Source organism: Microcaecilia unicolor, chromosome 6 (assembly GCF_901765095.1).
Source record: "Microcaecilia unicolor chromosome 6, aMicUni1.1, whole genome shotgun sequence".
Lineage (NCBI taxonomy): Eukaryota > Metazoa > Chordata > Amphibia > Gymnophiona > Siphonopidae > Microcaecilia > Microcaecilia unicolor.
In genome coordinates this window covers 103,726,424-103,741,562 of record NC_044036.1, presented here as the reverse complement: position 1 = coordinate 103,741,562, position 15,139 = coordinate 103,726,424, and the positions used below count along the sequence as shown (strand labels likewise).

The following is a 15,139-nucleotide window of genomic DNA, read 5'->3' as shown; positions in this document are numbered from 1 at the left end:
GCAAACACAGCAAATGGCGCCCCTTGACCACCAGAGACATTTGCTAAGTCAACATCCTGATGAAAACATACATGGCATCCATTGAATAAGCGAGACCTGTTTCCACATCGGGAAACTCAGGTGAAGGCTGGGTCCCCTAAATCAAGCATCTGCCGCCTGTTGCACCCAGGAAAGACAAGCCCGGGCTGCATAAGAACTACAGACCACCACTTGTAACACCAGGGCAGAAACCTCGAATGAAAGCTTGAGAGCGGACTCCAGATTGGGATCCTGGACATCTTTGAAGGCAATGTCCCCTTCCACCGGTAAGGTTGTTTTCTTTGTCACCGCCACCACCAATGAATCCACCTTAGGCAGACACAACTTGTCTAACTCTTCCTGCAAGTCCGGGTACAACAGCCTCACTGCCTTGGCCACCCGAAGACCTGCTTCCGGGGTAAGGCCATTGGGCTGAAATGAGTCCCTGCAACACTTTGTGAACCGGAAAAGCCTTGGGTGGCTTTTTGGTGCTATCCATCTTAGGATTCGCGGACTCCACAGATGGAGCCTCCAGAGAAGCTATCTTCAAAGCCTGCAAAGCTTTGGTGATAAAGGTGGATAATTCCTCCTTATGGAAGGTTCTCACTGCTGCGGGGTCATCTGCTAGGAGTTCTCCCACCTCCAAACTGTCCAGTCCCTGCATGGACCCAGGGCCCACAGCCAGAGCCCCTTCAGAGATGACAGAATAAGAAGGGGCCTCAGATTCTACATCCAAACTGGATCCCAAATGCATCTATTTGGACCCTGGAAGTGCCTGCCCTGAAGGAAAGGACACTGAGGAAGCCTCCTGCAGCACCTCAGATACCGGAGCGGAGCGCTTAAGAAAAGCACGATACAACAACAAAATAAACTCAGAAGAGAAGGTTTTGTCCGCCCACCCCCCACCCCCAAGTGTGGGAAAGCCCCAAACCGTCTCCCAAATCACCTCCGGATCCCATGTGAACAACACTGTCCCCGACGTGATCGGCAAACTTGCTGTGGAGCCTACAGTAACAGTACTGCAGGAAGACAAGATTGCCGCCGACCCCGTGGCAGTCTGAGGAGAGTCCAGTTGCATGTCCCGTGCACGGGAAAATGCCGCTTCCAAATCAGCTACCAAGTCCTCTGAACTGTCTGGGCCTGAACACCCCCCGGGGCAGAGACCCGACACTGCTCTCTGTTTCCCACAGCGGGGGCAGCGCTTAACCATTTCAGCAGTCAAGGAGAGAAATAAAAATGACCGCGAGTGCAGTGCAAATAGGAGCAAAGATAAAGCAACACTCACCCCTGTAGAAAACATGGCAGACAGTCCCTTCAGAGGCCAATGCTGATGGAAGCCTGAAGCCACTCACTCTCCCAAAGTTAGCTGGCAAGTACTCAGGCAGTGCTAGAGCACAGGTGGAAACAGCCAAGGAGAGGAGAATGGAGTGGGGGAGGGACTTGGGGATACCAGGTCTACCCCTTTAAAGCTGGTACCGTACAGCCAGAACACCCCCAAACTCTACTGAACTAATCAAACTAGAACAGGAGCTGCAAACAGTCCATCTGCTTATGGAAGATACTGGCTGGCCAAGGAGCAATACGTTCTATAAGGGACAGTTCAATTCACTGCTCTCTATCGTCACCTGCTGGTAAACACACAAGTCTCTGGAATCATCTGCTACTGACACAAAGGAAGGAGAAAATGTCATTAATTAGCAGCACATAGCAGCCTGTCAGTAACAGATTAGAAGCCCCAGGTACTGAACTAGAAGGTAAGAGATCTCCACGAAACTTGTTTACTGATTTGCACCCTCTTACTCACTGCTCTGTTGTGGGACGGCAAGCTCTTTGGTACTAATGCTTTTTTAAGCTAAACCATGGAACTTAATAGGGAGCACCTAGAAAGAAAGGTGTAAATCAGCCTACACCTGAGTAGACTGACTGACCGAAAGTGGTTTTCCTGCATGCCAAGCTCAACATAATTTACTGTCAACAATACATAACACAATTTTTTTTAAGCGACAAAATTTGTTTTCAATATGTGTTTAATACTACTAAAACAGTGAAATAAGTGAAATATTTTAAAATGGTAAAAAAAAATTTAAACATTTTACAAAATGTGTTATAATATTTGGAAGAGTCAGTCAAAAATGTTAAAAAATGTTAAAATTTCTCATTTGCTTCATTCCACTTAATGAGGAACTTTACAGTTTGGTCATTTTTCTCTTTTTGATGGGTTTTCAAGTTTTTCATTGGCTTTATTAGTAAGGTTTTTTTTAATTGCTTGGCTAAAAATTTAAAGATCTTTGAACAATCATTTAAAATAAGTAATGTCCTTCAATACAGAAATTGTCAGTTACAAGCGTTTGCCCATAAGCTTCACCAGAACTGAAACAATCCATGATTTTGGAAAATGATGACCTATCAGAACATGACAACAGGAATTTCTCTTAGTTTAGAAATGTTTTTAAATCCTGAAAGACATGCCAATAGTGAACAGCAGCAATAAATGTATAGTCAGTTGGTTTGGTGAAACCTCATCAATTAAGCTTCTCCAAAAACTGTGATGTACTGTATTCTAAATGCTGAACAATTCCAGTACCTCACGTTGGTCAGCAAATCCTTTAAAAAAAAAAAAGGGCATTTGCTCGACCTCACAATTGATCTTGCAATTGCTCCACTTACATAGTATATGATGTTAGCATCATTTCGTAAGGGATAAAATGTCTGGTGAAGCTCTTCTGCTATGTTATCTGCTAATGTCTCATCTGATGAAGTTCCAAAATGTTCTTTATCAATGGCATTGTCAATATCAGGAAGTGAAATACCGGAAAACACAGAACAGTTATTTGGCATTTTTATTAATCTAAATCTATGGTAGATATAAAATATTTTCTCAAATTACAAAACTGTAAGTGTTTGCAAAAATTTCAATACTAACAATAAAATAAACTTCCATCCAATTTGTGACTCACTTTCCACAAAATGGCAACTGCCAACTTCCTATTGTGATTAGGGTCGGTGCCCCCCTCTAAAACTGAGGAACTGAGTTCAATTCCCAGCATAGGCAGCTCCTTGTGACTCTGGGCAAGTCACTTAACCCTCCATTGCCCCATGTAACCCACATTGAGCCTGCCATGAGTGGGAAAGCGCAGGGTACAAATGTAACAAAAAATAAAATTAAAAATAAAATGCACCTCTGCCTCTTTTCTACCTCCCCCCCCCCCCCCCCCCCAAGGAATCCCCTTCTCTTCAAACCTTCCACTCATGGGTAAAATATCACATTCAGAAAGCAAAGCAATGCTCTGTGGAGCCTTCCACTCAAGTGCATTCCAGGCACTGCCAAGTCTCACCCCCTTTGACACTTGCTTCCTATTGCTTTGTGATCAGGACCTGGCAGTGCCAGAAATGCGCTTTATCGGAAGGCTCCACAGAGCAGAGCAGACTGTGCTTACTGAATATGAGTGGAAGGTTTGAATAGAAGGAATTCGGAGGGGGGGGGGGGGTAAGAAAGACAGGTGGATATGCTACACTGGGTGTTAGGGAGTGTGCTGGGGGGGGGGGGGGGGAGGAAGGAAGCAGGGAGGCACTCTATGCTGCCATGGAGTATGCAATTGCACAGGGCACAGATACAGTTTGCTATGGCTATGGTGCTACAGCCCTGATTGTGATATATCTGTTGTAAGGGGAGGGCCCAAAGCAAACCAGTCTGCATACTAAGGTATCAATAACAGGTCTGCACTAGCTAACCTTTATTTCCAGGTGCTCGCTGTAGAATTCCATAGCTATATACTGAATATAATTAGGTCTGCCACCTCTGTTTGGGCAGCGGAAGCCATGGGCTTTCACCTATCCTGAAAAGGATTGCAGGCTCCCTCTAAATACATAATTATCCCAACCTTGTATCTGCTCATGACGTTTTTACACAGTCTGGGCAGTAGCAAACCACATAATTAGAAAGAAACCCAGATTTCAAAAGATATAGTAAGATAGTTTATTAGCATAAGCATCTCACCCAAAGGCAGTACAGGCAATCAGTAGCACACCTACTATAACTACCTTAATCATTCCTTTCCTTCCTCTTTCTACCCTTATTTAACCTCTGCACAATATTAAATGTATCTGTCACCCTGTAATGACAATGTTAACAAAACTATGTAAGCCACATTGAGCCTGCAAATAGGTGGGATAATGTGGGATACAAATGCAATAAATAAAAATAATAAAATTCACATAGTAGAACAGCACTTCACGACAGATGACATGTGCCTTCACAGGTTACTGGCTTCTTCTCCGAGGCACTGCTTAGGTAGCAGACATTTTATATTTTTTTTGGTCCCATAGATCCCTATGAACATTTTACTTTCCCACTTGCACTTTTGTCATAATTGGCACATACGTCCAATTATGACCAAGTTTCAACTTCAGAGAGTTTGCTTATCTCTCATCCAATTAGGACCAAGTTTCAACCTTCTTATCTCTCCAAGCTTCGCTCATCCTTAAATTTAACTTTTCTGCTCCTGTCCTTAACTTTGCCCAATTATTTCTTATAGTTTCTCTGCATGTCTATGTCCAGCTGTACACAACCCTTGCCAACTTTGTAACTCTGCCAAGCTTAATCAGGCTGTCACATTTCTTCAGTGAAGTATCAGGACTGAGAGATGCTATGATTTTACAGGCCTAGTTTACTTTAGGAAGCCTGAACCTGTTTTTCACTGCATTCAATTTGTGACAATTATTTACAATACAAAGAATGAAAAATCCGACCTTCTAAGGTGTGTGAAAAAATAAAAATGATGTGCTCAAGTTCCCAGTGGAAGGACAGGTGATGGCCATTACTTGATTGGCTCCTCGTTCCCAAAACATTGGCACTTAGGGCTTCAGTCTCATTAAAGACTTTGCCTCTAGCCCTCAACCAGCAAAGAAATGAGGTAGTCAATTAGGCCTGTAGTGGGAATTAAAACATTCATTTAGGAAAATATAATTTTATACACAAATTAGCTTTAAGCTTTGCTGTCTGTATAAATATCATTATATTTTAAGATGTGTATTGGTCCTAGAGAAATGTAAAATTTGTGAGTTCTGATACTGGACAAATGAGATATGATAGGGACTTTCATTTCCAATTTTGTTTTTTGTTCTGAGAACTCATCGGTATTTATAAACAAGAACAAACACCAGGAGAAAAAGGGACTCATAGTTCCAGGTAAATATCTGGGTTTCTTTTATGATATACAGAAGCCAAGAAAGTAAAAAGGCAACAGATTAGATCCTAGAACAGAATTTCTAAATTTTATGTAAAAAGACAACAATCAAAAGCCTCCTTTCCCAGTATCTCCCCCCTTTCTTTCCCCCTCTTTCCTTCCACCTTCTCTCTCCTCAATCCTTCCCTTCTTTTAGCATCTCCCCTGTTCTTTTCCACATTTCTCCTCCTTTTTTCAACCTATTATTCTCCATCCTTCTTCCCTACTTATCTACCATCTTCCAATTGTCTTTCTTTTTCCCGTCTCCCACTCTATCCTTTCCCGCTCTTCCTGTATTACATCTTCCTTCTCCCACCATCCACTGTCTCCCTTTTTCTTCACCCCACCCCCCACTTTCCTCAGCAGCAGCTCTGGCCTTCCTGCACAACCAACAATTTTAAGTCTCCTTCCAAAGCAGCACCAGCAGGGATTCTGGCCTCCTTCCAGTGTGGTGGCAATGGATCTGGATCTCCTTTCACCAACAATTTTCTTCCTCTTGGAGGCAGACAATAGTCATGACTACAGCATTCATGTGTATACTCCTCCTGTACTTTCTGCTGCATGTATGTTCCAGGCCCAGTTTCTGCACATGCCTCTGGTACAGAAAATGCAGCTTTTTGAAATTAAAGTAAAAATCAATTTAAACAAATGGTTAACTATGCAAAAACCTATGAATTTATAAGTGAAAACTACGAGGGGAAAGGGAGAGGGAATAGATGTAAGGCTTCTAGGATTATGTATTAAGATGGGCAATGAATCTGAGGAATAGGGGTAAATGGGGGGCGGGGGTTCTTTACAAAATATCTACTAATGTTTAATGCTTGATATACATGATTTCGTTTTAGATATGTTGTTCAAGATATTATTGAAACATGTGTTTCTGTACTTTCTAATAAAAATGATTTAAACATAAGTGAAAACTGGTTTAAATTGAAAACAATTATGTCTAGAGGGAACAGGTGCTGGGAAAAAAGGGTTTTGAATGTTGTGTCTTTTTAACAAAGGAGGAGGAGGTGCTCGGTGATCTTAACAAATTTGGGTACTACATTATACTTGGGTGACAAAAAACTATTACAATTTCGTATTCTCCAGCTTGTATATCATTTTGCTTTTCTTAAAATAGCATATAAATAATTTTCAAATTGCACATTTATAACATAACAATACAAGCTATACATATTACATTTGCATTACAGTGTGAAGCAACAGCTTTCAATTAATGCATTTTCAGCTATAAAATCTTACAGGTTAATAAAAAAAAACAAGTCTTACATGTTGAGGCTCATCTTCTGTTGACATTGCATTATTCACACACAAGGCTTCTAAAAACTTTTGCTTTAGAATAATGTAGCGAAACCTAACAACAACAACAAAAACAGTTAATAAAATATAACTAGATATCAACTATACTCCATCATCCCCTTCAAATCCTACTTATATTTGATTAAAATCCATAAACATAAAATTTGAGCCCAGATTTGGGCTCTCAACGAAGTATTTTGAAAGGTGTCAGTATCCTTTCATCTGAGCATAACCACAGTTTATGTGCGTAAAATTCCTGGCTGCAGAAAATATATGCATAGAATTAGAAATGTGTGAAACTCCAACTTTCTGTATATCCCCCGATTGAAAATGGAAACAGAACTATGAAAAGTACATTCTCACACACATACATAAAGCAGCACACACATCCCAGATATCTCTCATCCCCAGACCCACAACCACACGCATCCTTCATATATCAAAAAAAGAATTACTGGAAATTGTATATTTTATGAAATACACCTTTTCAAGCTTGTTTTATGAGATGGACAGGTGGACAGAAATAAGCTCACAGAATGCAGTGTTTTATAAGAAGTACTTATGTCTTTATCTGATAATTTTCTTTCCTTTAGTCCTTCACACTGTTCCTGAACAAGTGGGTATAGTTATGTCCATCGACCAGCAGGTGGAGATAGAAAATACAGAATTGTGCTGTGATGTATAAGCCCTGTGGGGAACTCCAGCCCTTCAGTATTTTCTATCTCCAGCAGGTGGATGGATATCCTTCTCAGATCCCAGGTATGGCTAGGGGCTCTTGGTCCAGTTGAGCATAGTGGGCTTTTCTCTCTCAAAAGGAAAGTAAAGGAAAGAAAAGGAATGGGAAATGGGGATGGGACTTCACATACTGCCTTTCTGTGGTTACAATCCAAGCGGTTTATATATTATATACAGGTACTTTATTTTGTACCTGGGGCAATGTTAAGTGACTTGCACAGATCCCTGTTTCCTTTACCCGCCGCCCCCCCCCCCCCCCCACTCCCATAGCTCCTGACTTTGTGGTCCAACTCAACAACCTATGGAGAAAGTACCATGGGGATGGGGGTAGGGGATAAAACACAGTCAGCAGTGGTAAGAATGAATCAGCAGCATTTTGTTTCTTTGGGGCTGGGTTCTTCGCAGCAGTGTTTTCCTGGCAAAGGGGAGAGACTGCTTCAGGGAAAGTGAGGCTAAAAGTAGCAGCGCCTCAGTTCCCATGTAGGGTGGCTCCTGTAGAAGTGATTAAGCTGTCAGGAAACTGCAGGGCTGGCACGAAGGCAGAGAGATGTGGCTGACAGCGCCAGAACTTCTCGGAATTTTGCTCAACTGCCAGGTTTGGCTAGGACCCAGTCTTCCCCGACTTCACCACTCGAGCTGTCTGGTCTACCTGCTGTGGGATTCAGGGGAGGCTATCAAATGCCTGGGCTTAAAGATGTTTCCAGAGCCAAGGGTGCAGTCTCTCCATGCTCCTCAGACACTACCAACAGCTTACTCCCAGGCACAACTGCATAACTATGGCGCTGCAGGTGACAATCTATTAGACCAGTAAAAGGAGCAGGCACTGAGATTTCTTTAGTCACCCAACAGTTTCCTTTCCTTTTCTTCCCCATTGCAAGTGGGAGAAAACAGAGTAAAAACCTATAGAACTCAGAGTGCTGTTGGGCATCTTGAGCCGCCCCCTCACTCTTTTTACTCTTAATTTAGCATTGCACCTTTATACCAGGCTCAGGGTTGTCAAAGATGCAGCACGGGAGCAATGTAATCATCTGAGATGAACTATGGCACTTCACCCTCTGACCCACCCACTGCTGATGATATATCCCCCTGAATATCTGACCCCTCAGTATCTCTGGTTACATCTCTCCCCCACCAAAGGTATGACAGGGGCCCATGGCCCCCTGATATCCCCTGGAATGGTTTGCATAGATGGATGAACTGTAAACTCACCCTGATCTAAAGGAGAGAGCCAAGTCAGGACTCTGTGGCTGGTGGATCTGGAGGGTTGGAGACCATTCTCTCCCTTGCAAAAGGTGAGAGAGTGCCTTCTGCCGGAAGGAATCGAGGATTGCTATGGAACCTCATGGATGGACCTCTATTTGGACTATTGCTTGCTGTAGAGTATCGTGGATGAACCTCTTCTTGGACTATTGATTGCTGTGGAGAATCAGGGATGGATCTCATTTTGGATTGTTTTGTTTGAGGTCCACCGTTTTGCTTTTGGATTTTTCTCAAGGATTTCTGGACTTACTTTGACCATGGATTATCGTTTTGCTCGGCCCACATCTTCGAGTGGTGGTGAAGTGAGTCAGATACTTGGCCCACACAGTCGGGTGGATGGTGTGAGAGGAGAGGAAAGTCTTCATAGACACTCGGCCCATGCCCTCCAGATGAGTGGTGTGAGAGTAGTCTTCACAGACATCTGGTCCACACACCTTTTGGGCGGAGGGGTGAGGTTCGAATAGTGAACTGCATCTCTCCCAAATGTAAAGGTGCATTCAAAACCTCCAAATCCTCCACTGAGATTTTTAGAGTAGAAAGCCCATCTAAAAAATGAAAATCAATTGGGCCTGAGTCAGCAGAAGCTGTATAAAGTGTAGGATAAAAATTTCAAAGTAACTTTCTAATCAACTTATTAACTGTCAGCTTATGCCCCATTGGATCATGTGAGGCATGAACAAAATGAGGGTCTGCTACCATGTAAACTAGGTGGGCCAGGCAAGTACACATACAGTTACCATAACGGAAAAACCAAAGGCGACTATATCTCATGCTATTAAGAGTACGATGATGAATTAGACCATTTAACATAGACTGTATCTGGTGAAATTGTTCCTTATTTTCCACTGTCAAAATATGCTGTCCTCAAAGAATGCCTGCTACAGGTTAAGTATCTTCGCTTTCTCCAAGGACAAGCATGCCATAATTCTCACAAATAGGGAATCCCTAGCTACCAGGCTCATGAAAACAACATCCACAGGTCAATTGGGCCTCGCAACAACGAGGACATAACACAGATCAACCTGAAACTATATACAAACTATATGAGAGTGCAGCCTAGAACAAAACAAAATGGGCATAAGAAGGTGGATTTAGATTCTATACCCCATGCAATAGCGTCAGTCCAAACCAACTGTCACATCAGGCATCTAGCTCAAGGCAGTAGTGAGATGTGAATGTGTGGACTGAAGACCATGTTGTAGCCTTGCAAATTTCTTCAATGGAAGCTGACTGCAAGTGGGCTACTGACGCAGCCATGGCTCCAACATTGTAAACCTTGACATGATCCTTTAGGATCAACCCAGCATGGGCATAAGTGAAACAAATTAGAGATTGTGTATTTCCCAATGGTGACCCTCATCCTGTTGGAATCAAAATTAACAAAAAGTTGGATGGACTGTCTGTGGGGCTTAGTCCGCTCCAAGTAAAAGACCAATGCTCGCTTGCAGTCCAATGTGTGCAAGGTACTCTTGCCAGGATGGGCATTAGGTTGGGGAAAGAATGTTGGCAAGACAATAGACTGGTTCAGATGGAAGTCTGACACAACCTTAAGCAGGAACTTAGGGTGTATGCGGAGAATACTCTGTTGTGATGAAACTTAGTGTAAGGTGCATCCACCACTAAGGCCTGAAGCTCACTAACCCTGTGAGCTAAAGTAACAGACATCAAAAAAATAACCATCCAGGTCAAGTACTTCAGATGACAGGAATCTAGTAGTTCAAAAGGAGCTTTCATCAGATGAATGAGGATGATGTTGAGGTCCCATGACACAAGCGGAAATTGACAGGGGGCTTTGACAAAAGCAAACCTCTCATAAAGCGAACTAGAGGCTGTCCAGAGATAGACTTACCCTCTACATGTTGACGTTAAGCACTAACTGCACTGAGGTAAACCCTTACGGAGTTGGTCTTAAGACCAGACTCGGCAAGCTGTAGAAGGTATTCAAGCAGGGTCTGTGTAGGGCATGAAATACAATCTAAGGCAAACTAGATGGCAAACCTCCTCCATTTTAAAGAGTAACACCTCTTGGTGGAATCTTTCCTGGAAGCCAGCAAGACCTAGGAGACACACTCAGGAAGAGACAGGGAAACAAATTCTAGGCTCTCAACATCCAGGCCAGAAGACTGGAGGTTGGGATTTAGAAGAGAGCCCTTGTTCTGAATGATAAGGGTCGGAAAGCACGCCGATTTCCACGGTTCTTCAGAGGATAACTCCAAAAGAAGAGGGAACCAGATCTAATTTACCTAATTTGGTGATATTTCATGAAAAACTTGCATACAAAGGTGACGAAAGGTGAAAACCATGACAGTTCATCACCGGTAGGCAATTACTTAGCACATCACAGTTGGGTTGGGGAGGATGAAAACAAGGTGAGCGGGAGAAGTGTGGTAGCATGTTGGAGAACTGTGTAGATAAAATATGAGAGAGAATAAGGGGTGCACAGCTTCTAGCGAGGTTCATAGTTAGGTGTAAAAGAACAAGTGTCAGTGTGTGCTGGCACTTCCTGGACATGCAAACAAAGAAGCTACAATTACCATTACACTCCCTCCCCTCCACTGTAAGTTTTGTGCACATATAATCTGAATGCATTTAGTTCGAACGCTTGATGAAGTGTCACGTGATGAAATGACTGCAGTGGTGAGGTGTCATGCGTTGAAGTGGCAGACTGTGGTGATGAAAACGCTGTTCTTCTGCGCCTAAATATGAGCCTTGCAAAAACTTTTTGTGCAAGACATTTTAGCAAGATTTATATTCAGGCACAAAAGAAAAGGAACGGATGAGTGCTGGTATGCCCCCCGCCACTTGCTGCAAGTGTTCCATGCATATAATTTGAATACACTTAGCTTGAATATGTGATGAAGTGTCTCACTGATAGTGCCCATACACCATTCAGAAATCACCTTGTTTTACTTTCATTCAAGTAAATGTTTCTTGAATGTATAGTGGCAAATTTACATAAATAAATTGCTTGTAAGATTGTTATTAAAAAAAAGTGACCTGCTTCACAAGAGTCCTTAATATTGAGAAAATGGATTAGACCTTGTACTAAAAGGATGAATAATGCACAAAGGGGGTCATTTACGAAAGCTCAGCTCGGGATAGCTGCAGCAGAGAACATTTTATTCCCATGGGCCCTGCTGCAAATAACTCAAGCTAAGCTTTAGTAAAAGACCCCCATAATAAAGCAGTTCGTATATACTGGGGCCAACAACCTCTAAGATATTAGAATAGCTGTTCAATAGTAAGAGGTCATGTAGGAGATGGGGTGCAGATAAAATCATTTCACCACTGTATATTACCTTTTCTTGTCAAACTTTTCCATGCATTCAAGAGGCTGAATAAATTGTAAGACTTCGTCCCATTGACCATCTAATATCAGTTGCCTAAGCAAAAATAAAAATCATCTTGTTTAACTAAAAACAACTCTGTTACACAAGTTTCACAAATATCAGGCTTCAATATGCAACTAATATATTCAAAATAGGTCACCTCACTAGCCAGGATTCTAAATAAGATAGCAGTGTTATTTAAAGTACTAGGTCAAAGTAATTAAGTTAACCTTACTGTTCAATGTTCCCATCAATCTGTTCCCATATGGCTTATTACGGGAATATTGGACACAAAAGGGTTAAAGTAAAAATAAATGCATATTTTGTTACTTAAGTAAAAGTAAAAAGTACAATGAAAATTGCATTAAAAATGTACTGAAGTAAAAGTAAAAAAGTGCCTAATATTATACTTTTGAGTAAAACGTAACAAGTACTGCGACTAAAAAATGTGTGCTTGTTAAATATGACATACTGCTAATGGCAATTGTATCACAGCAGCTGGCCAATTGGCTTGGAAGGAAATCCCATGCAAATGAGCTAGCAGTGACCAGCTCATTTGCATGCAATTTCCTTGATGCATGCCCGTTTCTTACCGATTCGCTAAGAAATCGGTAAGGGAAGGGCTTTAACGATGCTTTTAGTGCATCTGCCCCTGAGCTTGTAATGGTGTTTGTAGATGGACTGTAAGCTGAACTTCAAAAGTTTGCTAAAAAAAAAATTTGTAATTGAGATAACAGACATCAGATAAGATTACTGCTGTAGATTTTTTATTTTTTTTTTCATTCAAGATGGCGGCTGTGTGAGAAGCACAACTAGACGCAACCCACTCTTCTCCCTAAACACCAAGCAAGTTCGCTCCTTACCTGACCCTCTAGATGGGGAAAAGGAGAGGCAAGGTCAAGGAGATTCCCTCTCCCTGACGGGTCAAGCCAACTTCGCCAGGCAAAAATAGAGGATTTTGGAATCGCGCCAGGTCCTGGACAAGCTTCCACTCCTGTAGCTGAGGCTAACGCTGTGACATTGGCCGACAGTGTAGACGGGGCTTCCCTTAGCCCCGTCGAACGTGCGGCTCCTCCACAACCGGGAAGTGAATGTCTACTGATGAGTCCTGACGTTCTGACCCGAAGTGGATCACAGACCGAACAGGAAGGGATCCGTCGGGAGACCGAGGGAGAACGGAGTGCGGGCAGCCTGAAAGCTCCAGAGGTGATTTCTGCTCCTACGCTGTCGTTACAGACTGTGAGTATCCTGGAAAACGCTGCTAAAGCACCCCTTCCTGAGTTGAATCTGGAGAAAATGAAAAAACCAGCCGTAGTGACGCTAGAGTCACTATAGGACTTGACCTTTACTGCCCACACCTCTTAACAAGCTGCAATTACTAAGAATGCTGTAACCATTAAAACTTTGTCAGAAACTGCTTTATCCCTATTGCAACTGACTGAATTTCAAACTGCCGCAGTAAAATCTCTTACGGAAAGAACTCAAAAAATGGAACTTGTGGGACAAACTTTGATAAAGGATAAGAATTTTACTCAAAGGCGGTTGGAATATCTTGAAAATCAGTCTAAACGCTTGAATTTGAGACTAATAAATTTTCCAAGTTCACCATTGGTTACTCCGGTACAAATGGTTAAGAAATATCTTGTTGAAATACTGGGTATGTCAGACAACTCACTACCACCAATAACTAGAGCTTATTATTTGCAAACTGAATCAAAGTTGCCTCAAGGTGGAGAAGCGATGAACCTGACAACCTTTTTGGAGTCCTCTTTGGAGGTCATTACCAAAAGAGCAACTTTATTAGTCTCTTTTGCATTAGAGATGGATAGGAATGCAGTTTTGAGACTTTCTCTGAGACATTTAGATTCTATGTTTTGGGGGTCAAAAATAAGGATTTACCCAGACTTATCAAGAGAGACTCAAAAGAGGCGCAAGGCATTTTTGACCCTGCGCCCAAGAACTGTGGCGATAGGAGCTAGTTTCCTATTGAAATTTCCCTGTGTTTGCAGAATTGTATTTCAATCTAAACAATTTCAGTTTTTTGACCCCAAACAACTGGAGGAATTTCTGCTTAGTAGAGAAGGAGTTCAGGTGGTGGTATAGTCCCATATGTACACTGTTTAACAGCTTTTGAGTGAAGAATCCAGGGCATGTGCTTCATGGGTAAAGTTATTAATACATAATTATTTCCTTTGGATTATTTAAGTAATCTTACATCTTGATCTGATTTCTTAATATTGAGGTCGATAATTTGTTGAAACTTATTAGTTTATTATATGTTTAAGTGTGATTTCCAATTTGTGTATTATCATTCATAAAGGTGAAATTATGTTTGTTAAAAAGCTTAATAAAAATAGAATTAAAAAAAAAAAGATTACTGCTGTAACCTGCCACTGTAAAAGGAAGGAAAATGATAAATACAGTTATAGCCCATCAGCCTGCAGCACAGACTAAGGCCCAGATGCACTAAACGTTTTTCATCGTTAAATGAGCCCTCAAGGAAGAATTTCCTATCCTTTCCATGCACTAAAGCCTATTTTCCGATGACAGTAGCAGCTAACGAAAACTGAATGCAGATGAGCAATTCTTCTACAAATCCCATTGAAATGACATGCACTAACCTTTTCCGATTCGTTTAACGCAGGAGAACACCGTGAAATCTAACGAGAGTCTGTACCTCTCGTTAGGGCTGTCTGTCTGCTAGAAGTTAACAAAATCCAATAAAAAAAATAACTGGGGGGGGGGGGCGAAAACGCGTCAGGGGCGTCCTTTATTGACGCCCCAGGTCGCCGCTGCTCCCCTCTCCCTCAGCACCAAAAAAGGAAAAAAAAAAAAAAAGGATCGGGAGGGGGCAAAAGCACTCGTCATGAGCGTCCTGTATGGACGCCTTGCCCCCCCCCCCCCCGCTGCTCCCCGCTTCCCCCCCCCCCCCCCCGCACGAAAAATCTCCAATTTTAGCAGCCCCGGGCCGGCCCTCCTCTCTTCCTGTATTCTCCCACACTAGCTCCGCCTCCTGCCATGCTCCGGTCCCGGCGAGTCAGAAGGCCTCCTCAGACGTCCCTTCTTTCTTCCTGGGCCCGCCCTCCTCTGACGTAGTTTACCTACGTCAGAGGAGGGCGGGCCCAGGAAGAAAGAAGGGACGTCTGAGGAGGCCTTCTGACTCGCCGATCAGCTGCTCTTGCCCGTGCAGCAGAGGTGAGAGGCGCTGCACGGGCCGGTAAGGCAAAGGGGGGGGTCGTTGGACGGGGGGAGCGGCAGCCACGACCAAAG

At 42.7% G+C, this 15,139-nt stretch overlaps 1 protein-coding gene across 1 annotated transcript in view; it reads right to left on the bottom strand.

Annotated features, from left to right (window-relative positions):
* Positions 1–15,139, bottom strand: part of WDR47 (WD repeat domain 47) — a 121,902-nt gene that overhangs the window by 80,931 nt on the left and 25,832 nt on the right. The window contains exons 3-4 of the mRNA XM_030206722.1: positions 11,840–11,923; positions 6,516–6,600 (exon numbers count right to left, since the gene is read on the bottom strand). Coding sequence (XP_030062582.1) covers positions 6,516–6,600; positions 11,840–11,923 — 169 coding nt within the window. The remainder of the gene's footprint in view (positions 1–6,515; positions 6,601–11,839; positions 11,924–15,139) is intronic.